This window comes from Neodiprion virginianus, chromosome 1 (assembly GCF_021901495.1).
Source record: "Neodiprion virginianus isolate iyNeoVirg1 chromosome 1, iyNeoVirg1.1, whole genome shotgun sequence".
NCBI lineage: Eukaryota > Metazoa > Arthropoda > Insecta > Hymenoptera > Diprionidae > Neodiprion > Neodiprion virginianus.
Genome location: NC_060877.1, coordinates 243,166 through 271,146, shown reverse-complemented (window position 1 = coordinate 271,146; position 27,981 = coordinate 243,166). Strand labels below are relative to the sequence as shown.

The following is a 27,981-nucleotide window of genomic DNA, read 5'->3' as shown; positions in this document are numbered from 1 at the left end:
TCAAGCTTGAATTTTATACTCGTGTTAGTACAAAGTGCCTACGCATGGTTCCCGAAGTCAAGATCGCGAAATAATGATTCATAACAACAGGCGTGGTCTTCCCGAAGCAACAAGTGTCGGCTGTACCCCATACAGCGCAGATTCAGTAAGCGCTCCCTGGTAACTTATTTTTTCAACCGGTAAGAAGTTCTGAAGACGGCAGTGGCACCCGTCCTCTCGAAGATCATCTCTTGGTACTCTCTGTAAATCAAGATGGAGTTTCGCTGACACGTTTGACAACGGAGAGAAATGCAGCGAGCCAACTACTAGGAGTCGTAAGAACGCATGGCTCGTCATACTGGCGTTGAAGAACCAAAATTTCAACGGCCACGAAAAATTGTCGGAAGATTTGAACGAGTTCCAGTAGTGGTGGACGTATATTTCATGAACCCAAAAATCACTATCGAAAGTATTCGGAGTCGTCGATATACAGCTATCACTGTCGGTTGATTAAATAATCGTTGTCAAAGTGAAATACAGTAGAACCTCGACTATCCGAACCACGGCTAACGGCCTATTTTATCCGAATGAAGGCCCGAAATCACGAAATGAATAACCAAGGCGTTGGGTAAGAAGATATCAGAGAAGGTTTATTCAGTCTAGTATTAAAATTCACGATATTTTAACTAACTTAACACAGGTAAAGGTAGTTGGCGTGGATTAAAGCACACAATGTGTGCAGTGTAAAAATAATGTAACTGTGCGTGAGGCATGTTTCTAATATGCTTTACCATGCAATATCGTTTCATCTAACATATTACTGGTCCGTTAAAAAAATTTTCGTTATTTCGAACTAGGCTCGAGCTCCATTGATTTGGATAATCAATCTTCTATTATACAGTAACGCCATTCTTAAACATCTGAACATTTTACTCTCGGAACAAAGATGAGAGTAGGAAAAATTATCGAGCTCTGTATCCGAGGATCTGAAAATAAAGATTACGTCTCGGATTATCTGATTGACTCCACGAGTTGAAAGTACATCGTGACATACGTTTTTTGACATACTATCTGACCGAAACCTTCAAATTTAGTCTTTAAAAGATTATTCACTAGAAATTCACGTGATATCCGGTCCTAAATTTTTATTATAGAGTGTTCAGGGATATACAGCGGTAATACAGTTTGTATACCTATATACACCCTCCCAAAAAAAAATTTTGGGATAAGATCCCCTATGAATATGCAGGGTGTTGTCTATTTTCTCAAACAGAATGTAAGAAGTATTATTGAGCTTATATCGGAATGCGTCAAACTTACGAAACCGATATTAGTTCTGTCTGGATCCTCACGTACGTGTGATGGGTCTTTACATAACACGAGCATGTTAACGCGTTTTTTCATGCGTATTTTCCCGTACACAAAGTACCCGTTTTCATGACGGTAAAGTGAGTCTGCGAATGCACGTTATACGCCGGAGTAAAGAGAAGACTATTTTAATTCCTAGGATTAGAAGTGGTTTTTCTGTACTGCACGCATATGCGCTGTTGCAAACAACTTCGTGAAAAAACGCGTAACACACTCTGGTTATACAAAGAATCGGATGCAACAAGGAGGCAACGGTCTTTTCGCTTCGCGTATTTGCAATATTCCTCTTCGGCTCGTCTAGGACTCATATTGCAAAGAGTGACCGTAAAATTCGCCCTTTTTGCGTAGTGTGTAGCAAGCACGGGGAAGGTCGTACAGAGGTCTCCGTGGGCTTAAATTAATCGTCATCGAAAATGTAGGTGAGCATATTTCGATTTTTTTCGATTTTGCGCGACTTACCCCTATTTTGGGGGTGAAGTATGTCAGAACTTTGCATTTTTGAGCTACCACGAAGCAAACTCAAATCACTATTACTACCCTAAGGATTATAGACCTGACTTCAAAAAATGGATCATTTGACTTTCTGTATTCATATGGAGATGATTTGAACCATTTTTATTTCAGAACTACCCTTCCCAGGGGGTGAAAACCACCCTTAGTACAAGAAAAATCAAAAATGGTCGACATAATCTGGGGAGAAATTGGCGGAATTCCACATGGCAGGAGTAATATCAAGAATATTCTTCCAAATATCTTCAAAGGGAAAAACACCCCTAGCGTGGGGGTGAAACATACTTCACCCCCAAAATAGGGGTAAGTCGCCCAAAATCGAAAAAAATCGAAATATGTTCACATACATTTTTGATGACGATTAATTCAAGCCCACGGAGACCTCTGTACGACCTTCCCCGTTCTTGCTACACACTACGCAAAAAGGGGCGAAAAAAGGGGGGTTTTTGCGGTTACTCCTTATACTCGCGTCGGCCCGGAAATACCAAGTTTTCCTTCTTGTTACACAATATATTATTTCTTCATTGAAACGATTCAAGTTTTTCTCCGCTCTAGCAGTATTCTGATATGTAGGTTTACATTGTACGGAAAATAGACTGTTTCTTTGTTCTTTGTTTCCTTCTCCAATTAGGTATAACGCATCTTACTGGCATTCCACATCTAAGAAAATTTTCGCCGTAGTTGGCTGATGCTAAACTTTCATTCATATGTACTTGATAAACGTTTGCATCAACTGATGCGGGAAGAAACATCGTAAAAGAAATTTGAGGTGGCAAAATTAGTATAACGTTGCCGGAAAGGGAATCTGAAAAATTGGCAAAATCATTGAATTGGCAAAACGTTTACTTGTTATATCGTTCTTGAACTCCATGTTGATAAAACACGCATCCTAATTGACAGTCTGTGGTTTTTTCTTATAGTATTCGATAAATCATGCAGATATTAACACAATGAGGATGCCGTGAAACGAGCCCTTTGGACCGTTCTACGGACTTTCGTGTTGTGCCACGCTATGCGTTGTAAGTTGGTCCCATTATTGTACAAGCTCGAGGAGCCCACTTCACCGAAACCTCACAGCATAGGTATTTGCCAAATGTATGAGCTTGTGGGACCGGCTCACGGTAAGAAACACGAATTTCGCGCGTATTAGTACCGAATTTGAATAACTCATACCAGGCGCAACAGCTGCGGGCAGATAACAATGCACAATCGTCAACGCTGCTCGTGTATGACGTCCGGTGTACCGAGTTCGCACGGTGATATTGTATACCTAATGCGTGCGCTGTGTATATATATATATATATATATATATATATATATATATATATATATATATATGTAAAGGTACCTATAATACCTATATAATATATATATATATATATATATATATATATATATATGTGCACTATATAGGCATATATACATAAGTACGCACGTTGCTCAGCTTGTTGGATCCTTACCGTGGCGACATGTTACCCATCTGAGAAGTGTTAAAAATCCGACAAGCTACGTATCATTCATACCGGGTCTGCGGGTGTGTCGTGTATGAAGTTAAAAGAATACTATATAGTCGGTACTTACCGAACGACTGAAATATCATTTATTTTGACCATTACTAATGCTTGATTTTTTACGGCAATTTTCATGGGAAGAATCTGACAATGAATGTCAAACGGGAATTTATCAAGTATAATCAACTCTTGTTGAGAATATTTTTTCTTTCTGATAGCTTCATTTTTCAATTATTTTCAGATATCCTCAAAGAGTTCATTATACTTGATAAATCCCCGTTTGATTCAGATTTTTCCCATGAAAGTTGGCGGTGAAAAAAAATAAAGTAGAAAGTGATCACGAAATCCAATGATATTCTTACGGCGAAATAAAAGCCTCGTGGGACAGCATAAGGAGTTGAGATAAAGATCTGAAAAATTAGGGAATCCTTTTCCAATTATTTGAAGTCAATTTGGGGGCGGCATGGAAAAAGTTCTTCTACACCCCGAATAAGGACTTGCACTCCAATGTCTGCGTTTATAATAATAATAAATAATCACTGATTTGTAAATATTTTTTATCTTCACCCTGTGCCGTCTGGAGTGAAAGCAAACAGTTAGAGTCAAACTCGAAAAACTTTTCGGTCTGTAGTACAACAAATTGATACCGATCAACAATTCAAGTCATTGACTCATAAATTTCCACAATTTATATGCTAAATCTGTTATTCAATCTTGGGAATATAAAAATTTGCCACTCGTACCACGGCGCTAATTCTTACGCGATGATAATACAAAAACCGAAACTCATGGCTTTGGCGCAGTTTTCTATATAGTGATACAATCCGTTATAATTGTTTTCGGAAAAAATCATGATTTGACAGTGAGGTCAAAAGGGGAATTATAACGTGTGATTATTGTCCAGCTTGTCCTGGCGCTGTCGTGCAGATACGACGGGCTCCACGTTAAAGAGTATTATTATTATCATATCTATGATCTGTACATAGGCGTCCAATATTATAATTATATGCACGCCGACTTGGGCAACTGAATTCTGGCGATCTTTCAAACAAGAAGCATTACGTTAGATTGGTGAGAACTCGCAAATTCAAATATCGTACCTACTCTGCATACGTATAATATTGTTACAAGACTTCGAAACAAGACTGAATTTCAGGCTCGGCGTGAAAACAAAGCTGTAACTTAATGGAACATAACATTTAGGATGGTATTATCGTGCTAATTCCGCGTCTCACACGCTGGACCTCGACCGGAGAGTTTGTGGTGCAACCCCCTGCAGCTTCTATTCCCCTTTAGCTCACACAGGCATTATTGTTGCCCCACAGGTTCACCCCTGTTTACCTGCAGAAAAAAAATTCTCATACTCGGAAGACAAGTTCTCGAGTAAGGAGATAAGACTGTTACGGAACTAATACTCATCCGCTCTCATCCTTCGAAAAACTTTTCAGTCCTTATGACATTAATATATTCGTAGAAGATACCTGATTCACTATTACAAATTCTTACGTCTCTCGTATCTGTGCAGCATGTCATGTCCAGTACATGTACATATACATATGGAACACTTATGCGTGGGAAACTAAGAAATGGGTAATATTTTTCGTCCGCTCATGGTAGTAGGTACGCATAATATTAGTGTAGGAAAGAGAGGAGGGCAAAAGAGGCCCGACACGTTAAAAATTATTTTTAATCCAAAACAAAACTAATAATTGTTATCTTGAAATTTTTTTGATAATCATTTTTTTTTATCCAGGGGCCCATTTTGGCCCGCCCTCCCCTGTACAACGTATTTATGTATGTATTTCAACCAGTCAGCTAACGAGCACCACGTTTCTGCGTTGTTGGGGATGCAGCAGTGTCGTATGAAAAAGTGTTAGCCTCTTGCATATTCGGGTTGAAATCCTTAATGGCTACTGTTAAAACCTTGCTATTCCGAGTTATTTGAACCCGCCCTACTTCAGATAATCGAAAAATTCGGGTAACAGGGAATAACGAAATAACAATACATTTTCAAGTGACAACGAATATTAATCATGTTTTTCTCTATAAATAAATAGATTTATGTGTTTACATTATGAAATATACACGAATCGATCATGATCAGTAGTCGGCCATCGTGGCAGAGTACAGTCTTTACGCTTGTAATCTGTCGGTCAATTTCTAACCTAAAAATATGAGAGCCCTCAAACTACTATTCTACGTAAATACGAGGTATTCAGATGCTACATCACCCGGTCCAAGTGTCATGAAATATTATAATTTGTATTGAGCTTACCTTTGGATGTATGACCAAACAAGTTTTTTTTTGTACCCAACTACTGCACACGGTGCAACCTGCTACGCGACGTTCTTCTATCGCGCTAAACGCCTAGTGTATTCGATTGTTGTACAAAATATAAGTCATATCTACCTTGGGAAAGATTGTAAAATGACGAAGGCATACAATTTTTTTCCTAAATCAGGCATAGTTTCGACATCATTTTGGGCTAAAGTCGTGAGTGACCGACTACCGGAGGTAGCCGTCTTACCGGCGCATCTATCCTGTGTAATGCGAATGTTACATACAATGTGCGCACAGCGTAAAGCGCTTATAGTTCGACCTCTTCGCACGATGCAACTACGACGGCATGAAAAAAAAAAACATATTTAAAAATCAACCATGCCTCGCGTCTGCGACTTGAAAAGAACAAGAGGCGAGTGCAATAACTGAACTGCTGCAAAATCGTAATGACGTTTCTACGTCACCGATTTATTTATCGTTAAATAAAAATCTGTTGCGCACGTTGTCGGCCCATTAACGATAAAAGAATGTTATTTTTTTTTTTTACAAATTTCGGATCGGCGTTTCGGGGATGAAGATAATAATCGGTAGAAATGCCGAAAAGTGCGAAGAAACAGGTTCTGGATCACGCGTATGCATATGCGATCTGCAGCGGCCGTCGTGTGGTAGTATGTGATCATACCCATACTGTATACGCATCGCGTACCCCGTCTCTGCAACTCTGGAGACGCGAGCGCAGCAAGCAAGGACGCGGGTGCAGTGTGCACAACGCCTCGATCCACGCATACTTGGGAAGCGAGGTACTTACGTACACCTGAACATTCTGCACTGGTACATATACGTATACATCCGCACACGCATGGCGACGCGTCTGGGCATGTGTAAGATGAGACTGCGAGTTCGCGGCCCCGGCTCGTCGACTCGTCGCTCCAGGCAGGCAGGCAGGCAGGCACACATGACGAGATTTCACACGCGGCGCGGCGCGGGCTCGTGTGTGTGATCTCCATAAAGCCGCGCAACAAGGTGGGGCGCGAATACATTTGCACGTTTTGTGTACCTACCGACGTGAACTCACACAGGCGGCGAACCGCGAAGCAAGACAAGGAAAAGCAGACGGTTGAATCGGATTGGGGCGCAAGCAAGCAAACTGGTTTGGTTTTGTAGGGCTTGCACCATTGCACCGTTCTCTCGGCGACAGTCCAATTTATGCATTACGCGGCTATGTAGGCACTCTACGATATCAAAACTACGCTGTGCCCCGGACCATACTATCATTGCAATATTGCAACACCAAAGTGCCTACGCGAAATTACAAAACACTGGTGAAATCAAACTTAATATCGGTTCGACGTCGATATATTGTGATTCTATGCAATTTTTGCGCGGATCTACTCAAACTAAAAACAATAATTAAAAATAAATTATCGCACGTCAAGGCAGTGGCTAAATTTGAAAACCATATTATAATACAACGTGTTAACTATAATAACTCGGTAGTGTTCTCGTTATAAAATAATTCAACACACCTCTAATGACTATGAGCGTTAAATGTATGAGTTTTAAAAAAAATTAATATACTTGATCATTGTGCTTTGTATTGAAAATTGTTTCATTTCGCAAAATTATATTTCCATCGGAAGAGGTACGAATTATTTTGATAGCTCTTTGTTCCCTCTTATTTGCCAGTTTCTGACCGAAAATTATGTCAGTGTCCTTGGTTCTATCTTCCGCCGTCTTGTTTGCCAAGTGCAAACTGCATATGTACTGCACAGGCAGGTTATTTTATTCTTAGTTTTCGCGCGAGCCAATCCAAATCCGCGATTCTTGTAAAAAGAAAATGGCCAACGCAGCTCGCTGGGTTTGAGCTTATCTTTGCGCGTCGTTTTGTGAACCCCGAAGTACGCGATCACGTTGACGTCTGCCGCCATTTCCTCACCGGAGGATTCTGTTCAGTTATTTTCTGAGGTAATAAAACCGTGTTAGTCGACAATAACGCGAACCTATATTGTTTTCATATTTTTATGATCAATTTTTTAACCCGTGAAATATCAATAATCCCTCCGCGGCGAGCTGTTTTCAAGTGACGCGTCGAGTGCAGAAATGCATCGCATTCTTTAAGACGTAAGGGATGCAGCCTCTTGCCGGCCGGCTACCCCTTGCGGTTCGCAATATCCATTTTTTTTTTCTTTTTTCTGAAAAATGCAAGGAAAACCTAGTGCGATACTCTGCCTTATTTGTTCAAATTCGTCGACTCATCGATGAAAGGTCCGGCTCAATTGAAGGGGGGCGGGGGGCGGGCATGTGTCTATTTTTAATGATGCGACCAGTTTTTTTTCTCCTTATCTTCAGATATTAGACATATCCCTCTGCATACGTAACGTGTGTGTGTATTTTTTATTAATGTATATATTTTTCTACAATTTTCTCCAGCACTTCGTTTATTCAATACTATACTTTTCTTTGTGCACAGTGATATCTTGTGACTACGACTATCGTCTGTTGTCATCATTCAGTTGTTACAATCGAGCATGGAATTGCCAGGCGCGAGCTTCAAATCCACGTTTGTTCAGCGTATTCAACGGCGCGTTTCTTGGTTTAATTTAAAGAAATAAACAATCCTTTTGAAATCCGGCTGAGTCTTCCGACTCTCGGGCATATGAAAAGTTGCGGTTAGGTGTATCATTGTTACAAGTGCCGGAACCAATGTGACTCGTGATGCGCGATTCCATTGTTGCAGCTATGGCAGAGGGGAATGGGGAATTAAAAATGGAGGAAAAGCAACCAAAGGACGGAATGGAATACATCGAGAGAACGGAGGACTACGCGAAACTCGTACAGTACGGACTCGACGAGAAGGTGGCAGGAAAGCTGGACGAAATTTACAAAACTGGAAAATTGGCTCACGTAGACCTTGATGAAAGAGCTCTGGATGCCCTGAAAGAATTTCCTGTAGACGGTGCATTGAATGTACTCACACAATTTCTTGAGTCCAATCTGGAGCACGTTTCGAACAAGTCCGCTTACCTATGCGGTGTCATGAAAACTTATAGACAAAAGAGTCGCGCCGGTCAAGGAGCTGGGGCTAGCACAACTCCAAAAGCGCCCGATGAGGACAAGATCAAGGTAAAAGTTTATAGTTTTAATCAAAAATGTATGCTCAGCTGATGTAAATGCATAAAATATTATTGCAACAACGTTGATCAAATACTCTCAACTGGAAATAATTCGTACAAAGTTTTTAAACAACCATCCCATGGGCTGATTTCGTATTGGGTCGTAGTTTGTCTATGCGGTCAATGATTCTTTCCTACCGATACCATCTGTTAATGCAAAAGACAATACTTGATTTCACCAGAAGCCTATATACTTTGCTCCCCCTCAGAACAGCCATAGCTTACTACTCGCAGCTTGCTGCCTGGCCTGCTAGTCCAAGTGGGTTGCTTTCATAGCCTTGAGGTGAAATAATTAGTTGCCAGTCACATTTACAGACTTCATATGCACAGTAGGAGATGATTGAAGTTCTAGAACTTTGTAGTAAATTATAAGGACAATTTTGATAAAGTATGAAATTATGGGGATACTGATTGTTGATATAAAATGTGCACCGATTTGATGTTTTTTTTTATTCCAGATGATATTAGAGAGGACTGGGTATTCCTTAGATGTTACAACTGGTCAAAGAAAGTACGGTGGTCCTCCCCCAGGTTGGGAGGGTCCCACACCAGGGAATGGTTGTGAGGTAGGAATCTCGCATGAATAGTTAAAACATGATGTGAAAATATAGGAAGAAAAAATCTATGAGTAAAAATCTGCAGTTTAGAAAGTTTAGGGTGGTGCGTGTAATCGACATACTGCCAACAGTAGAAAAAAAAAAGTTCTACAACTGACAGATATGAAGACTAGGTTGTAATAAAAATTAATTATACAGATATGTATAATACAGTTGTATTTCTGATTAACTCTTCATTTAGGTGTTTTGTGGTAAAATTCCAAAAGATATGTACGAGGATGAATTAATTCCATTGTTCGAGAAATGTGGCATGATTTGGGATTTGAGACTGATGATGGATCCCATGACTGGTTCCAACAGGGGATATGCATTTATCACGTTCACTAACAGGGAAGCTGCTCAACAGGCAGTTAGAGAGGTATGCGACTGTACATAATACGTATATGTGCATATATATTATGCTGCACACACACGCGCGCACGCACGCACACACACACACACACACACACACACACACACACACACACACACACACACACACACACACACAAACAGCTTTTGAAGTTAGTGACCATTGTGGTTATATATTACAATTGATTCGTCGTAATTGGTCATGGTAAAATATTTTTTGTGAAACTTTGTCCTGACTTGGCAAGACAATAACATGTTAAGCTCATAGGATTGTCAATAATTATTGCCTGATGATTGGCCGTAGTCAATCGAAACTTCACAACTTTTTAAACAATCAATAAAAAGATATTTTACTATGACCAATTTTGACAAATCAATTTTAATATATATAAACAATTTAAATATATATATATATTTAATTACCTGGACTACTGTTATAGAACCACTCTTATAACGTGTACCAACTTACCTCTATTTTTCTTACCCCATAGTTAACACCATGCCGCTACGGAACCATTGGATATATTTATTTATTTATTGTTTACAAAATTTTTAGAGATGTTACAAAATTGTTATTGCTACCAAAACATGCTCTCGTTCAAAACGTTTGTAGCATTAGTATTTCGGCTTTCGTCTTGGCTCTTGTGTTCTAGCAAGTGAAGCGTGAACTTGTTCAATCAGTTCAAAATTTTTATTTGCAATGAAGTCTAATCAAAATAATCCCGCCCTCTCGTATGTATCTTTTGATTGTGATTCGGAGATTTTGATTTGGTGTACTACGATTTTCAAACACAGTTCAATAAAAGAATCGATTAATTTTCAGTCTGCCAGAAATAATGCTTTGAAAACATTTTGAACGGGCACAATTTTATTTTTTATGTGGCTTGTTCTGTGTTCGTACTTACTTGCTTTTTTTTTTCTCTGTAGTACGTATTTTCTCTGGCCATATTAATATTCTCATGATTATTATTATTTAAAAAATATTTTTTTTCCAATTTTTTTGACAGGGTGTAAAGTGGAATTGAATATTGATGCTTACTCTGCGAACAGTCCACATATTTGCCATTCTTATACATATATGTCCCTGACCATTTATTTCATGTTAATTACTTTGACATCTAATTTGTCCCACCAGTACTATGTATTAACGACGTTCTATGGATCAAGTTTAATTTCCAGCTCTCCTCTTTGCTCAGTGGGCAAAATTGGGAGTGGAGAACCTTACAAAAAGAGTAATGAACGATTAGAAAAGAAAAGAAATGAAAATGAAAAACAAGGAGAAAAACAAACAAATAGAGGAAAAAGAAAATGTATCTTGTGTGGTTTAATTGGTTAGGGGTATATTTACTTAATTGGTTTCACCTAATTGGACAGTGACAATTTTGCTAACAAAATTTAAAAATTGGTAGACTAAAATTTCTTTGCAGGATACATGATATGTGAACGCCGGTTTCCTATATTGTGAAGACTCGAGCGATAAAGCGCATGCCAATCAATCGGTATCACGGACCACGCCATGCTAACTATTGATGCCATTTTTTTTTCCATCGTTTCTTTTGTCCGCTAAATTGTACATTTTGAACCATTTCCGAAATTTAACCATTTGTCGTAATTTATCACCTATATGGAACAATTCTTTCAAACAAAATTAGGCATGTGTGTGTTTTTCTTCATCCCACAGCTCGATAATCACGAAATAAAACCCGGCAAGAGTCTGAAAGTAAACATTAGTGTTCCTAATCTACGACTTTTCGTGGGGAACATACCAAAGTCAAAAGGCAAAGAGGAGATCTCGGACGAATTTGGTAAATTAGCAGGTAAAGTGAATTCGAGGCGTGTGTTACCTACCTACCTACCTACCTGTCTACCTGTACTGTCACATAAGAGTTTGGTAGCTTTAAGTAGTGGTTGTAGATGGTATGGAACTATGAAACTATGGAAAACTCGAGTCGATCCAAGGATCGAACTATCAGTGACACTTTCGATTCTAGTCAGTCTCCTTGCCTCTCGGTTTATTAGTGAGATTAGTAACACCTCTCTGGTCCATGTCTTCTTTTCCTTTCATATATAGGTCGAGTTATGAGTTGACTTATATGTTCTGCTTCCTGCTCTTTACTGTCCCTCGCTCCACTGTTACCTGCATACTTCCGGTCAGATCAACTATCTTGTCTCACCGTTTATGCTTCCTCGCCAATTTATCTTCCAATACATATTGGAAAAATGAATCAATTGGAGTATTTATCAAGTCGATATCACAGATAACTATTCAGCATCAGCGCACCTTTGATATGTACTTGAAATGCGACTCATGACTAAGCCCCAAGCATGGGGGTTACGGGAGACCTACGTGGACCGCGGGGGCGTATGGCTCGCTAACAAACGGACAGGCACTCCCACCAGTCCTCTGTAAAGTTTCCTCACAACCTCTTCCCTTCGACCCACTACCTAGAATCACTTTACAATACCTCACTTTGCTGTCAGCCGATAAGCAGGCGAAATCACAAGAGGCAAGCTTAATTGGCTCTCTCCTTCCACATTATTCTTACAGCTAAATGATTATGAGATTCGGAAAGGCAAAAAGATTGGTGTTACCGTATCTTATAACAATCACCGCTTGTTTGTGGGAAATATTCCAAAGAATCGAGACCGAGATGACTTGTTCGAAGAGTTTACAAAACATGCACGTAAGTTGACAAATGCCCTTAAATCAGCAGGCAGTGGTTGAAAGAAGTTCAATCGGGAGAAAAATGTCTAAATTAGTCAGTCAGTCAGCCAGTCAGTTGGTTAATGCGGTTGATACGACGCCAGATGGTTTCAAGTTCAACTGCATAGCATTGGGAACGCATTCTAACCTCCAGTCAATGTTTAATGCAATTTTTATCAAATCCCCCAAATTTCACAAATTTTAAAAATGCTGGAGTTTATAATTTATTCAAAGCTGGTATGGAAAATTTTCTGGAAAGAGGGCCTGCCCAAGTTTGTTTATGAGTCTGGCAATTGCATGATAGATGAAAGAAAAATTCTTCACACCCATGTATTAATAAATTGTTGGACAGACTTGCGCATAGACACCCATTCAAATACTTGACATAGTTACTTGTGTCATTTGATATTTACTGTGCATTGATATTCTTATTGTTAGAGCTTGTGTTATGGTTGCAATCACAAACAAAACGTATCTTCAATATTTCAATACTAATAAAACAAGTTTAGGAAGTGCTATTCTTTACACTGAAATTATTTACAACATGCTTTTATGCAAATCAAAATCTTTTCAATCTTCGTCACATTCTAAGTCATACCAGGATTTTTCACAACTTAGGTTCGATTGAACAAGTAACTCATTTTCATCAGTTGAATGTTTATACATGTACACACAGCGAAATGGATTCTGAGATGGCTAACTTCTTCAATAAGTCCTTACATAGGCAATGCAGATTCAGCCCATAGCGATCAGCCGACAGTCGCACTGCAGGTTGAATCTGCATTTCCAATGTAACTGCTTTGCCAAAAAGATTGGCTGTCTCAGAATCCATTTCCCTATGCATATAATGATCACTTGAAAGTTCTCACACTAACTTTCGAAGTCTGGACACAGAGAGGAGGCCAGTGATAGATATACATGTTTGAAGTGTGCGCACGTGTTCAATTGCCAATATTATACTATTATGTGACATTTGGTAAGAGTTCAGAGATACTAGGCCAACACCTGAGTTTACACTGTATGCATTTTTTATGCATACATACACGATTTTCAAGATGTATATGCATGTACACGTGCACATTAAATTACTAAGATCAGACAACAATATATCTTCACAGAATATACCTGTCTCCCAATTCATGTTTGCATTATTCGTATATTTAAACTGAGAGGAAGGAGAAACGTATAGTGTCGTACAGAGAATTACCGTAGTTTATCAGATAGTGTGACACAGGCATTGCTTTTTTTTTTTTTGAACTCGAGTTGTCTGATGTATCCATGCTAATCTGTGTGTTGTTACTAAATGGTAAAGTAGTAACTTTCTGGATAACACGATTCTTTTTATGCTGATCAGATATGTGACAAGATCAAGTCTTCTGTCCAACAAACAAATTATTATTTTTCTAACCGTACATCACACTGCCAGAATACTAAGCTAGCCTTTGGTCCACCCATGTATGTTCAGACATTCGTACACGCACATGTAAACAATGATAGACTGAACAATTTATAAACATGTAGAAATCTCTTTAGGATTAAGTGCTTAGACTTGATACTAAACTGTTTTGAAAATTTGCAAGATGCTTTAATTACAGTATACGGGAATGAGCGTGAGGATAAGGGAAACATTGCAAAGTTATCAGCAGAGTAGTAAAATAAACTTGTGTATATAGAAAACATTGACCCAAACTAAAGTTGGACCTTGGATCAATCGTGATTTTATCTTATTGGTATTGAAATTTTTTTTATTTTTTTTTATTATTATTATTTTTTTTTATAGTGTTATTTTGACTATCTTATGGCTTGGCGTTGTTTTATACCTTGAATAATTACTCTTTGCTGAGTAAATATTGTTGTTCAGTTTTGAGATCAAATCTCATCTTAGGTTGCCAGCATTTCCTCTTGCGAGGAAATTTTTTGTAATCAGTTTTCGACAAATGCTAACTACAGTGGATTATTGCTATGTCTGGCAGACTTCCACTATTCATTACTTTCAATTCTCAACCTGCTAGAACATCTTGACACTCGTGCTTATCATTCACTTAATACAGTTGCAATCTTGTTACTACCTTGGTAGCATATTCACGTGAAAATCATTTGATTAGCTTAGGTCTGTTGTCATCTTCAATATAGGCATATACGAATCCAAGTTCTCTTCTTTTTTTTTTTTTTTTTGGGATGGTAGCAGTTGCAAAGATATTTTTTTAATCTGTTATACCTAAATACCTATACAAAGGAGCACAGACGTTATGTACCAATATGTATCTATGCGTGGTACGCGTGTGTGTATATACTATATGTATACACATGCACACATATTTATGTATGGGATAAGCACGAAAGTCAGTGAACCCCGTTAGACTATATTTAGAAACAGGTATTGCCTATTGTTCGGATATATTATATCTCGTCCAATAGAGTTTGATATATTTAGGCAGCAGTGACGTGATTCTGGAATATTTTTATTTTGAGAATAATCCAATCTTTTTATCATTTGAATGATATCAAACAATGCAAATTGTATTCAAAGGAATTTATAATACTGGAGAAAGTTGAGTAATTCAGCATAGTAAATGATTGTCTGAAGCAACATTTTTTTTTTTTTTTTAACCAAAAATGATACAATTCTCTAGATCTGTTATCTTGTGTTTTTGCGGATTTTCCGTTCTGTTCCTGTAGTTCTTTTTAGTTTTATTATTTCACTTTAAATGTTCCAAAACGAGCCTTACCTATGTTTTATATGATTTTCCACCATATAGCTGGCCTGACAGAGGTGATTATCTACAGCTCACCGGATGACAAGAAGAAGAACAGGGGATTCTGCTTTCTGGAGTATGAGTCTCATAAATCAGCCTCTCTTGCTAAGAGGAGATTAGGCACTGGTCGTATCAAGGTCTGGGGTTGTGACATCATAGTTGATTGGGCTGATCCTCAGGAAGAACCTGATGAGCAAACCATGTCCAAAGTAAATATTTCCCTTTCAATCTTTATGCGTACATCATATCATTTCAACCTTTCAATTCCCAATCTGTTTATTGTGAAAAAATGGCTCGATTTGGCTTAATTAGGCATATCCCAAACTTTTCAAATACTTCCATGCTGGCTTCGATGTGACCATGTTACTAATAAGGTGAAACTGATGTATAAGATAGATTTCTTGCTTTAAAAATAATTATATGATTATTTTGGATAGTCAAAAACAGAAATATACCACGCTAGAATTTTTTTTTTTTTTCCCAAATGTACGCAAATTATCTGGTGTGTTCTCTATGCTGCATATGAGCAACACAAGGTTCACAAATAATCCTTGTGGTAAAACAGTATTACGTAAGACATTTACTTTTATTTTCATCACCAGGTACGAGTACTATATGTGAGGAATCTAACACAAGATTGCTCAGAAGAAAAACTGAAGGAATCTTTTGAGCAATTTGGAAAAATTGAGAGGGTGAAAAAAATCAAGGATTATGCCTTTATACATTTTGAAGATAGGGATAATGCTGTTAAGGTAATATTCTGGTTCTATTTTGATTACTACAATATACAATGGAAATAAATAAACGTATTCTCTATGAAATTGATTTCACATAGGCAATGCGCGAGTTAAATGGAAAAGAAATGGGTGGTTCCTACATAGAAGTTTCACTAGCAAAACCACCGTCGGACAAAAAGAAAAAAGAAGAAATCCTTCGAAATAGAGAACGCAGAATGCTGCAAATGATGCAAGTTCGCGGCGGGTAAGATTTTGTAACCGATGATTTTCTTTTGTCTATTTTCTTCATCCTACGGAATAATGTTGCAACTGCCTTGTCTGTGGTTACAAATCAATTATAGAGGTTCCCCGTCTCATACAAGTATGATGGGAGGTCCCATGCAAGTTCGAGGCCCAGGTGGTCAAGGACTTCGAGGCGCTGGTGCTGGTATACGTGGAGCCATGGGTCGTGGCGATTATGGTAAGTGGGGGGCAGTTGATTAACCAAAATTAACATTTGAAAATTTATGTGCCCAACATCTTCCCTATTTATCGCTGTTTATTTGTCCAGCCATTGCATCAACTTGCAAATATTGTTTTCATATGACATTTTTCTTTCCTTCTAATTAATTAAGGCAGAAATTTGTCGTTATATTGATTTGATTGTGATTATTTGAATAATCCATAACCCTGTGGTCTCTTTTTGATTGAAAACAAATTTTGAAAACCGTTTTCCATGTGTATTTGTATACAGGTTTATTTACTCGTTCCTGAAGCATACGTATAAGCAGCTCTTTCCCACCTGGGTTTCGCGTTCAGCAATGAATAAATGAGACTGTATATAGATGTATTCCACCAATTATCAGCACATTTTCTAACCACTAAAAACGGGTATTGCTTTAACCTTGATAGTCTGTTGTGTATTTTTAATTATGAATAATCTGGGTTAAGAGATGGCTAACCTGTGACCTTTCGATTCCCTTTCAAACTGGCATCCAGAAATGATATGTTTGATTAAATTAATACCAATGGAAAGTATCGAGGAACATACTCTTTGATAATGACAACTATGATCTTCAATCAGTACCTTTCTTTACATTTTGAATAAAAAGAAAAAATTGAAAAATCCCTAAATTTTTTTTACGAAATAACTTTATTTCATTGTTTTGCAGAATAACCTTTAAAATAAATATATTTAATGAATATGTATGCATTTTTCGAAGGTTACTTAGGCATATCTGTAATGGAATTGAGATGGGTGATTGAATTATTATTATCATCCAGGGTAATATCAATTCACTTGTAATCATAATGGATTAATAATAGAGTCATGATATTCCGTAAATTACAAAAAATTGTGGGGAAATTACTGCTATAAAATTTGAGTTGAATTACTCTTAATTTTTGTCAGTACACAAAGTAATCGCATTTGCTTTGTTCGTACGAGGGCAAGTGATGCTGTTTCCGATGGGATTCCCACAAATTTCAGATAAAATTCAATTTGCAGTAAGTAGCGGACCATCCAAATTGCGACAAATTCAATTTTCCGGTGCATCGAAGTTGTGCTGATCATTGGTAGAATTCCCTATTAATTCTTATATTTATACTTACATATATAAATTGTAAAAATGATAGATATTCAATCGCACGCGCGCGTTCGTGCTTAAGCCCTGCTTGCCCTTTGAGTTGATTTCATAGCTTACCCTAAATGCAATGGGTATGCCCTCAATGGGTACATCGGGGGCCGCTTCATCGACATTGACAGTATGCATAGGGGGCAAGAAACAGATAGAGAGAAAGATCGAGTGTGAGCGTCAGAGAGCACGCGCGTGCGCGTGCGTGTATGTATCTGTTCAAGCGGGCATTTTACACTTACGGTGGAGGCAAACTCAAAATGGTTGATAAAAGAAGTGGTTTCGCAACAGGTAGCTTAAAGAAACCATGCCTGAAGGAATCTTATGTATTGAAATTGGCGGATTTCGTCTAGTTTCGTCTAATAGTAAAATGTCATCATCGCTCAATGTTGCCAAAACTGTTTTCTAGAAAGTAGAAAAAGGACGTAATATTTAGTGCACACTTGTTTCAATGGTTGACTATTAGTACCGGTACCTCATATATCGTGCCGTCTGACCCGTATAATATTTCTTAATTCGGTGCTTGCTCTTTGGCGATCAATGTCTTTAATGGGTCAGACGTTGAAGCTGTTTGAAAATAATTATCTGGACTATTCGTAAAAATGTCATTAGGTAACTAGAAAAAGTTCATATTACCGATAGCTTCAATCAAATTAGAAAAATGCTGAAGTAGGTCGATACTTTATTTTACAGAGTTCTTGTGGGAAAAAAATTGTATAAATATCAGGATGATGACAGTCAGGCATTAGGTGAAACAAGATTGAAGCCTGTTAATTTGCGTGGCCGAGGTATTAAAAATTATATTTTTCTGAGCTAATCTGACATTTTGTACATGAGAGAAAAGAGTTCTCGGGAATGTACTCATCTTTATTCCATATGTCTTACATATTATTAGACTTTGAATTAGATTAGCTTAAACATAAAATTTTGTAATAACTCAGGCCCGACAATACCTCAATTTCGTTCTCTATTCAGGAGATGATGAGAATATGATATAGTTAGGCGTGGGTTTTACTATCCGCCTGTTCTGGAATACCATAATTTATTTTATAAGGAATTGGTTGACTGTTAGCTTCAACTCATTCAGTAATTTATCCCTCGTGGTTTTTGCAAGCATTTAAATTTTTTTTTTTTTTTTTTTTATCCAGAATAATCGCAAAAATAAGTTTTGCAAAGTTTAACATTAGCTGATTAACATCTGTGTCACATTCTCTAGTATTCATTAATTTTGAGTCATATTCCTGAAATTCATACCAATATGTAAGGGCGCAATGTGATTGAATTTCTTTCATAACACATTGAAAGAAATAGTCATTTGTTGTGCCATAATATACTTAGGTATTCAAATTACTAAGTGTATAAACCGTTCATTCAATTATCGAATGTCATTTTCACATTTCTAATCAGTTTTTCAGACCCTACAAATTTTGGTAAACATAACTCACCCATCACACAAACTATATCCCGCATGCTTTTTGGGGTCTTCCATCACTTTACTTGATGAAATACCTAATGCTTATGCGCATGATAGGTAAACCATAAAGTGTGAAAAAATTGTTGAAGTTTGAAAAGCTAAATATTTATAATACACTACTCAATCCACCATTCTTCACCCAGGTTACCATATTAGGTTTTATTCATTCCGTCGAAATTTCTTCCTGTCCAGTAGAACGAGATTTCGTAGAATGGGGTTCGAAAAGAGTGACGATTAAACAAATTGGAAAATTTGAATTTTTTCTTTCTTTAATATATGTTTTTTTCCGAATCTACATTCAATTATTGGTCGGCATTATTACTATGGGATTAATCCGACATGAAACCTGGAAATACATGGTTTTTTCGACAAAATTACTTTTCCAGGGTTGAACAAACTACTCTAACTCTAACTGATATTTTTTCGGACATTTTTACTTGCTGGTGTCGTTAACGCTTTTTAGATTTTTAATTATCACTTTACAAGTTAGAAAAACTATCGAACAAAGTTAAAACTGTTATGCATAGAAATGGAGAACAATTTTTTCCTCAATTCTCTCCCTAATCGTAAGACCAATACAGTAGAATATTTAACATCTTGCAGATCATCTCTTGTCATATAGAATAAGAGTTGAGAATAGCAGAAAAAACCGAAAATTGGTTCCAGGATTGTTGGGTGAAGAATGGTATATGAAATATTTGAAATGATTTTAAGTTGAATAACATTCATCCTTAATCAATAACATCCTAAGATCCCAATATCCTAAACTGCATTAGGTTTTGCCAAGCGAATAGTAATAATTAATTGCAACTGCTGGAATAATTCTCTAGACTGACTTTCCCAAATTGTTAAAAAAAATGTCACGTACATCACAAATTTCGCCAGTTGCTACTGATATGTGAAACTGATTTTTTTTTTCCTCTGAATTGTGGTTTCAACTCAAGTATTACGCAATATCCATAGAAGAAACAAAATGGTTTAAGTACTTATGATTAAATATATACAGAATAAACCTGAAGTCTTGCACTCAGAGAGAGTTGGTAGTGTTAAAAAGGTATTTTAACCATTTTTAAAAAGTCAACCTTGTCATGCCCCGCTACACTCGACGTCCTCCATAGCCTTGTATTTTATCAAATTACCAAAAAAATGCATGTGTATTGTTTGTTTTGTACACACGTTTCTGGTGCCCTTGTGGTATTTATTCATTTTGAGTGATAATGTGTTGTGCACAATGCCAGGGAAAAATATGGTCATGTATCTATATGTTACTGTTTGTCAGGAGGTGTATGCACAACAATTATAAAATCTGATTACAGCTGTCAAGGAGATAGGTAAGCTGCAACGTTGACGTTGTATGTTATGTCGTAGATTGGTAATTTTTTTGTAACAGCTCTTTATTATCAGAATCTCATTACAAGTTACTATACCGTACAATTATACAATATAGAGTCGTCGAAAATTCTTAAGCTTAGCTTGCAGATAATTGTATTCTTACTTTTAATTGGAACAGTGTAATATCAAAGTTAAGTTATAACAAAATTATTCTCCGTAATATGTAATTACAAGCACAAATTTTCAATGACTCGTATTGTATAGATTCTTAACTAATGGTGATGATAGAGTGATCACTGCCAGCTTTCAATCAATCAATACACGCGATACTGTAATTATGTTTCGATATAATGACATGTTACAGTTTCGCCCAAGTTTCTTGATGAATCGTGATTTTTTTGATAAATAAAATTCTTTTTTTGCTGTCAATTTTTTTTTTTAAATTGGCATATTAGAAATGTTCTTTTCCCGGCATGCCTTTATTATGTACTTTATTTGAATAAGTTGCCAATTGGATACATCGTGGCTAAATTTGGGTCTATTTGTAATGTGTGTTTTTATAGATTATGATTACGACTATTACGGTTATGGGGATTATCGAGGTGGCTACAGTGATCCATATTACGATGACTATTATCGATACGAAGATTACTATTTCGATTACGCGCCGCCTCCGCCACCTGCCAGAGGGAGGGGCAGGCAGCCTCAACCGGTGGGTCGCCTTTTTTAATGGTTTTAAAGTCGTTTTCGTTCTTGAATCATATTACTTTGATATCAGCAGTAGTTTGACTGTGGCACAGTGTTCGCGGATTCCTACTATATTATGTACATCCAATTTGCTGTCTCCGCCATCCATCCACCTTTTAGTATTATTAACAATATTTTCTAACCGATCGTGCTAGCTTTAGTAAATACTAACGCTGGGGTGCAATGTTTCTAACTAACATCCAGATTTGGTGGGCAACGCCCAGCACTCGCGGCGGTTTTTCCCTACAAAAATTCATTGAACGTGTGATACATCTGTGAGTAAATGTTCAACACAATGCCAGGCATATAATTTGTTGTACACCACATCGTTACCCCCTCCCTCTCATGCTCCCAATATCTTGTTCCCAGTCAACTAACGCCAGAATGTTCATCACTAAGTTTTCTAACTCCGAACACGTTGCCACTCTCAAATTGCTTGCAAATCATATCTGAGCCATGGTAGACCCATTCTAAATTACAGCCAAAGTGAAGCCGGGAAAAGCAATGAAAATAATTTTATAATAAAAAAGAGGAATTGATGTTACAAAGATGTCATTCTGTAGCTGGTGGAAAAAAAAAAAACGCGGTTCTTTTCAGTGTTGCAGGATTGCCTAATAATACCCATCGTTATGCCAGGTGAATTTATAGTTATAGGTAGAATGCAGTGTATAAGGAGCTTTCTTTACCTCATTTCCAACTTCCATTCAACTAAAATTCATTCCTCAATTACTGATTCATTATCTATCTGTAGAGCGACGTCGCGTCTCGTGGCTCGGATATGATATATTTTTTTTATGTCAAGTTGCAGGGTTATCCAAAATACAGGAGCATTGGTCACCCTGTGCGAACAAGATTGAAACATCGATGTCATTTTTTATAACACTTGAAATTGATCTTTTCTCCAAATGCATCTGGGTGGACAATTTTTAACACCTATTAACAGTCAATCAATTATCTGATCAATTGCAAATCAGTGAGCTTCTTGGTCAATTTGCGTATTTGTAATACATAGTCCATGTGAGGAGAAAAGATTGGTTGCAGACAAAGGACATAATTCGGAGTTAAGGATAACGCCATGCGGAACTTGGAAGAAAGTCAAGACTGATGTATGATATAGAGAATTTATTATATTACATTTAATAATTACTTGCAAAGGTACGACGGTCCATGGATAGAAAAGGGAATGAGATAAAACGTGACATATGTACATATAAATGTACTTTTATGTACAGGGTCATTTATTCGTTGCTGATTATAAGCGCAATTGCCACAGTTGGTCTATCTGGCTGTCTCTCACCCGGGTCTCGTGTTCAGCAACTAATAAATGTCCCTGTAGATTGACTGGTATTTAACCAGAACCCTACTCATCTAAATTAAAACTCTCTTGCTTGCTTCAGCATACTCTATCTGCTTACGCTTAGAATTAGTTGATAGTTACAGTGCTCTGCTTATGTTTGATTAACAATAATCTAGCTGCCAATGCAGTAGTTGTGTCGCTTCAAGTTCCTTCACCCCAAATCCGGTCTGCTTTGGCTTAAATTTGGATAACTCTGCTAACGCTGAATGCAAAAAGTATTAATCTTGGGTGAAATATCTCGGCTCTTGTAGCAGATAGAGTTGTTTATTTGTTGTTGAACACTAGCACGACTAACGCAGTCGTTCTATCTTGCACCCGCATAAGTGGCTCTCTTTCAACCGGGTGTCACGTTCAGCATCAAATAAATTGCCCTAAATGTCATCTTTTACATAAACTAGTTGATGACGGAGAATAAATTGACAATGTCAGCGTGTTGCACAGTAAACAATATGAATTAGCCAATCAAAGAGGGGAATTACAATGAAGGAGACAATTTCGAAGATTAAATGTAAAAAAAAACAAAGATGAACATGATCGAAGGGGGGAAGGGGGGTGGGGGTGCCTCACCTTTTGATTGTAAGATAATGATGATGTTAAGTGAAATAAGCACCAGAGGGGTAACGATTGGGTGTGTGTTGTTTGGTCAGGCTGGTGGGCGTGGCGTAATGCCACGTGGCAGGGTCGGTGGCTCCCAGGCCCGTGGCCCGGTCAGGGGGGGGCGCAACCCCGCAACCTCAGGGACCCGTGGGGCTCAGCGGCCAGCCGCTCGTGGGGGGGTCCGCGCCAAGGGAAGTTTACCAGGTGAGGATGGTCTGTATCTCCACAACGAATCATCTTTTTCGTAATAATATTCTAATTAAGTTAATGCTACTCGGACTATATTACTTTGCAAACTGTTATATGCTCGTCGCTACTAAATTTGCCGCTAGCTTGCCTAACGGTGTAGTTATAAGTACTTTTTACCAATGTTGCTTAAATAGTTTCAAAAAACTATCGTTTCACCATTGTATCACATTATAAATTCAGCTTTCAGAGTGCACTTCACTTCTCCTATTTATATATTCTATTTTAAATATGTTTCTTACAATACGCCATTGCCATAAGGCGATTCTCCACGACGTAGCTATTGATAATTCATTACTCTTGCTAAAGCAGTTTTTGAAGCATTCGATAATAAATTAATTAGCAACACAGAACAGCTTCACCTATTCAATTTGATTCAGACCAGGCTACCTCAGTTAACAATAACAGGGCACTGTCACCTGCCAAGGTGCTATTGCAAAATGAGCTGGTGTGAAGCGTTCTCTGTGCTGAGGAAATTATCGCAGCATTGGTCGGTCTAATAGCAGGGGTAAAGATTAGTCGAGTACATCAAGATAAAAGAAGTAAGGTTCAGATCTATAAACTTGCCGGTGTCGTGCATTGAATTTTCAATACAAACGAAGCAATCGAATCTTTGAGACTTCTGTAAGAAAAATTTTCAGTTTTAGAAGTATATTATCTTACAATATATTGAGATGAAAGCTATGTAATGCGGCAATCTTTCTCAGGCGCAAGGTTCAGTTCCAAATTTTATTGCGTTTAGTTGATTCATGTATTATTTACTTTATAGTAAATTACTCATCTCCTCTTCCCTCCAAGGCACATCTGACCTATCCAACCAATATTAATAAATATAAAATATTAAATAAATATCCAACCTAACTTAATTTATAAGTGTGGCAATATTTAGAGGAATCCGACAATGTGTCACTCACAACGAGAGCTGAGACTTGGTTGAAAAAGCTACTCCCCTTGGTGAACACTATTTGGATATCAATTTCAGCGAAATTCCGTGTTAAATTTAGTATGCTATTTCCTTGGGAATGTGAAACCTAGTTTCTTATATGTAACACATTTTCTTCACAGCAGGTAAGCGAAAATTTGACGGGGGTCACCAGAACCAGGGGGAATGTAAACGTCGCTTCCAGAGCAGCTGGGGAAACCAGCCCCTCGCCCAACAGCCATTGGGGAATTCGTACAGATTGGCGAGTGTGAATGGTGGTGGTGGCGGCGGCAGTGGCACTGGGTTTGGTGACAGGGGTACCACTGTTGGAGGTGCCTCCAACGATGATCATCAATGGTATCAAGATTCTTATCAATCCTGGAGCTAACTTCTACCAGTCTGTGAGTGAATAAGCTAATGATAACGCAACCCATCCGTACTATTATATTATTACCAACCAACTATTTTAAATGTAATGAAACAACCAGCCGTCAAGGCCGCTGTGCTATGCGCCACCACCATTGTTCGTCGTTGTGATTTTTAAGTACAGTGATGTGCCACTGAGACTATGTTACGCTGGAGTGACTACCCAACCACCCCGTACTATTATTAAATTAATTATATAACTATTCTAAGTAACATTACTATTAGTACTACTGTTACTTCTACTGTTACTGCTGCTGCTGCTACAGCTACAGCTACTGCTACTGCTACCGCTACTGCTACTGCTACTGCTACTGCTACTAGAACTACAACTACGGCTAAGACTACGGCTGGGGCTACGGCTACGGCAACCACTACTAATTACTTTTTAGCTACTGTTACTGTTACTACTACTACTGCTGCTGCTGCTGTTATTGCTACTGCTACTGCTACTGCTACTGCTACTGCTACTGCTACTGCTACTGCTACTGCTACTTCTGCTTCTACTGTTAGGCCACCACTGCTACTGCTACTGCTACTGCTACTGCTACTGCTACTGCTACTGATACTGCTACTGCTACTGCTACTGCTACTAACTACTAACTACCACCACAACTACAACCACCACTACCGATACTTATACTACTTCTACTGCTGCTGTTACTGCTACTACTACTGCTCCTACTACTGCTCCTACTATTACTCCTACTATTGCATCGTCACATTGTTTACTACTGCCAAACTAAGGAAATGAGAGAGTAATAGAAAAGAAGAACTGTCGGCGATGTTGACATTGGGATTGTGATGGCTCGTATTAAGTAAAGTGGGACTCGTTGGAGCCTGCAAATTATTACGTGATGCGTAGGTTCTAAGATGAAGTAACATTGAAGAGTGAACGAGAAGACGCGATAGACGAACAGAGAGAAAGGTAGAGTGTGTCTGTGTGTGTATGTGTGCGTGATAGTGCGCCAAGCGCTGCTAGACCTTCTATTGTTGGTCTATAATGTGTACAGTCAGTGAAACTATTATTATTAAGGGTCAGGCATATTTGGTGAGAGGCAGAGATTGTTATGCACCAATGGAGTAATCCTTTGTCTAACGATCTCTCCACAAGTTTTTTTAATTAAGGTCACGTAAGGAAGTGAGATTGCTAGATTGCTATATAGTATTGAAAGAAGTGGAGATGAGACAGTCTAAAAAAAACCTCTTGTTCATTAGGTCTTTCAATTACAGTATCCAGAAAAATATATAAAATACATACGTCTAAATTATCTTATATTTATTTGTTGTAAATGCGTATTTGCACCAAGGAAAGAAAAAAAAGGATTAAAGTTTTTATAAAATAAACTATTTAATAAGGGAAGACGAGTACTAGAAAGTATGAATAAAGAGAAATGATTGATAAATAAGTTATTAAAAAGAGTTAAACGTGTGAGAGAATATTAAGAAAGCCATTTTTTTCGGAATTTTCCGCAAAATTCAAATATGTACGGTAGAGAAAATCTGACTATGGAAACGAAAACTTGATGATGACTTGAAACTCAATTGATAATGGTAGTTACAGATTGAAAATAGATTGATAAATGTACGCAGTGTATACAATGCATGAAACACATACAGCACACACTTTTGGGTGTTGACTTTGTTATTATTGTTAGCCTGTTAGTTAATTGATAAGAGTTGTAAGTGCGGGCTATAGTCGGGTCGCTGTCCCTGGAGCCCAGACAACCCCCTTGTTCTGGAGATAAATCAAGATGAAATAGAATCTATTGAAACGTACATATTACCAGCACCCCCTGAACAAAGAAATGAAACAAAAAAGGATTAAAAATGATTGGAAAAAAAAAACAAAAAAAAAATTAAATAAACGATACACAATACACAATTTCTTCACAAGGTACGAGTTTATTAGCCCATGGAATCATGAATAAGTAATTAGAAAAGAAAACCTCGGGGCTTCTCTACTAAATGGGAGAATGCAAACCATTCTCTAATCTATACAAAAATAATACAATTATACTATTCGACCTCACTGATATAATCATGATAAATGAGGTATTGAAATATAAATCACAAATGCAAACCAATAGTAATAAATAAAGTAAGGCTTGTATCATGGATAACCAATATCACTTCTAAGTGATGAAATAAAAAAAGAAGTGAAAAAAACAGGAAAAATGTCTGGATAAAGGTTGATTGCTCGCAACCCCCCTTATTTATGAGCATCTTGTTAACTTTTATTAATGTTTTACGTAACTCTAACCCCCCTCCCCCCTCATTGATACACTGTTATCGCAGTAGAGCGATGAGGTGCTACATTTATTATTGATAATAATGATAATAATAATAATAATTATAATATTAGAAATAGTAATAACAATAATAATTACTGTGCCTCGGTAGACGTCTTTATACGATTATATTGTAATGAGAGAAAATCCCCTCTTCCAAAAAATCTTGCGTAAAACAACACGATGCTAAACTAGTTTACCTTCTATCCTATTTATAAAAGCATAATATTGATGATACAATACTATTATTATTAACAATATATTAAGAATGATATTGCTAATTATACTGACAATGAGTGGATTTTTACGACATGATGAATGATAACATTTCACATATAAATTTTTGGCCCGAGTCGATTAAAATTTTATTCTATACATAATGTAGCGTAAGAAAAAAAAAAAAGAAGAATACACTCAAGATGTGATTACAGATTGGTATTTGACTAGGGCAATGGGACCATGACACGTGAGGCGGTCGAAACTTGCAGTGACGAGACTTTAGACTGATCTAGGTACTAGCGTTACGATACGATTGACCCTACCCTTTTTTTTAAACAGGCATCCCATATTTTCACTCTAATCTTTTATATGGCGAACAGTGGAAGCTGGGATGCCTTGGGAAGCGGTCATACTTAGGATAATGCATCACTGTGAATGACAACGCCGTAGTCATGCACCCTTTAGCCCAGCCTGTACTTCAAAATTTAAAGTGCGTACTACCGGGCTTGACATTTTGGTTGACCCATGTCAGGCACATGTACGAGCCTCGGGTCAAAGAAGTTGTACTGGTTTTGTCCCGAGGACGTGTTTTTTTAATTATACATAAAATATATTATATATTATATTCCTGCAAACATGCATTTTGTGACGTGATGTTATTTAGCAGTAATAAGGAGGAAAACAGTGATATTTTGATCACTTGAAAACCATGTTATATTTTGCCAACTGTCAGCTCCATGAAAAGAAAAAACTGAATTGGAAAATACCGAAGC

The 27,981-nt window shown here is 37.6% G+C and overlaps 1 protein-coding gene across 14 annotated transcripts; it reads left to right on the top strand.

Moving 5' to 3' along the window:
• The first annotated feature begins 14 nt into the window (after positions 1-14).
• On the top strand, positions 15-27,455 carry LOC124310112 (heterogeneous nuclear ribonucleoprotein R-like). 14 transcript variants are annotated; one of them, XM_046773742.1, is made up of 13 exons: positions 15-607; positions 8,387-8,772; positions 9,281-9,388; positions 9,621-9,797; positions 11,472-11,607; positions 15,254-15,459; positions 15,853-16,002; positions 16,086-16,231; positions 16,329-16,447; positions 20,391-20,405; positions 20,970-21,118; positions 23,158-23,320; positions 24,419-27,455. In XM_046773742.1, exons 2-13 carry the CDS (start codon positions 8,389-8,391, stop codon positions 24,661-24,663), a joined length of 1,998 nt encoding a protein of 665 aa, XP_046629698.1. In that variant the 5' UTR covers positions 15-607; positions 8,387-8,388; the 3' UTR covers positions 24,664-27,455. The 14 variants fall into 14 exon arrangements, with proteins under 14 accessions (XP_046629698.1, XP_046629689.1, XP_046629692.1 ...); XM_046773733.1 differs by lacking the exons at positions 15-607; positions 11,472-11,607 and adding exons at positions 6,669-7,199; positions 12,339-12,474; XM_046773736.1 differs by lacking the exon at positions 15-607 and adding an exon at positions 6,671-7,199 and having other exon boundaries at positions 23,158-23,311; positions 24,422-27,455.
• Positions 27,456-27,981: the final 526 nt, after the last annotated feature.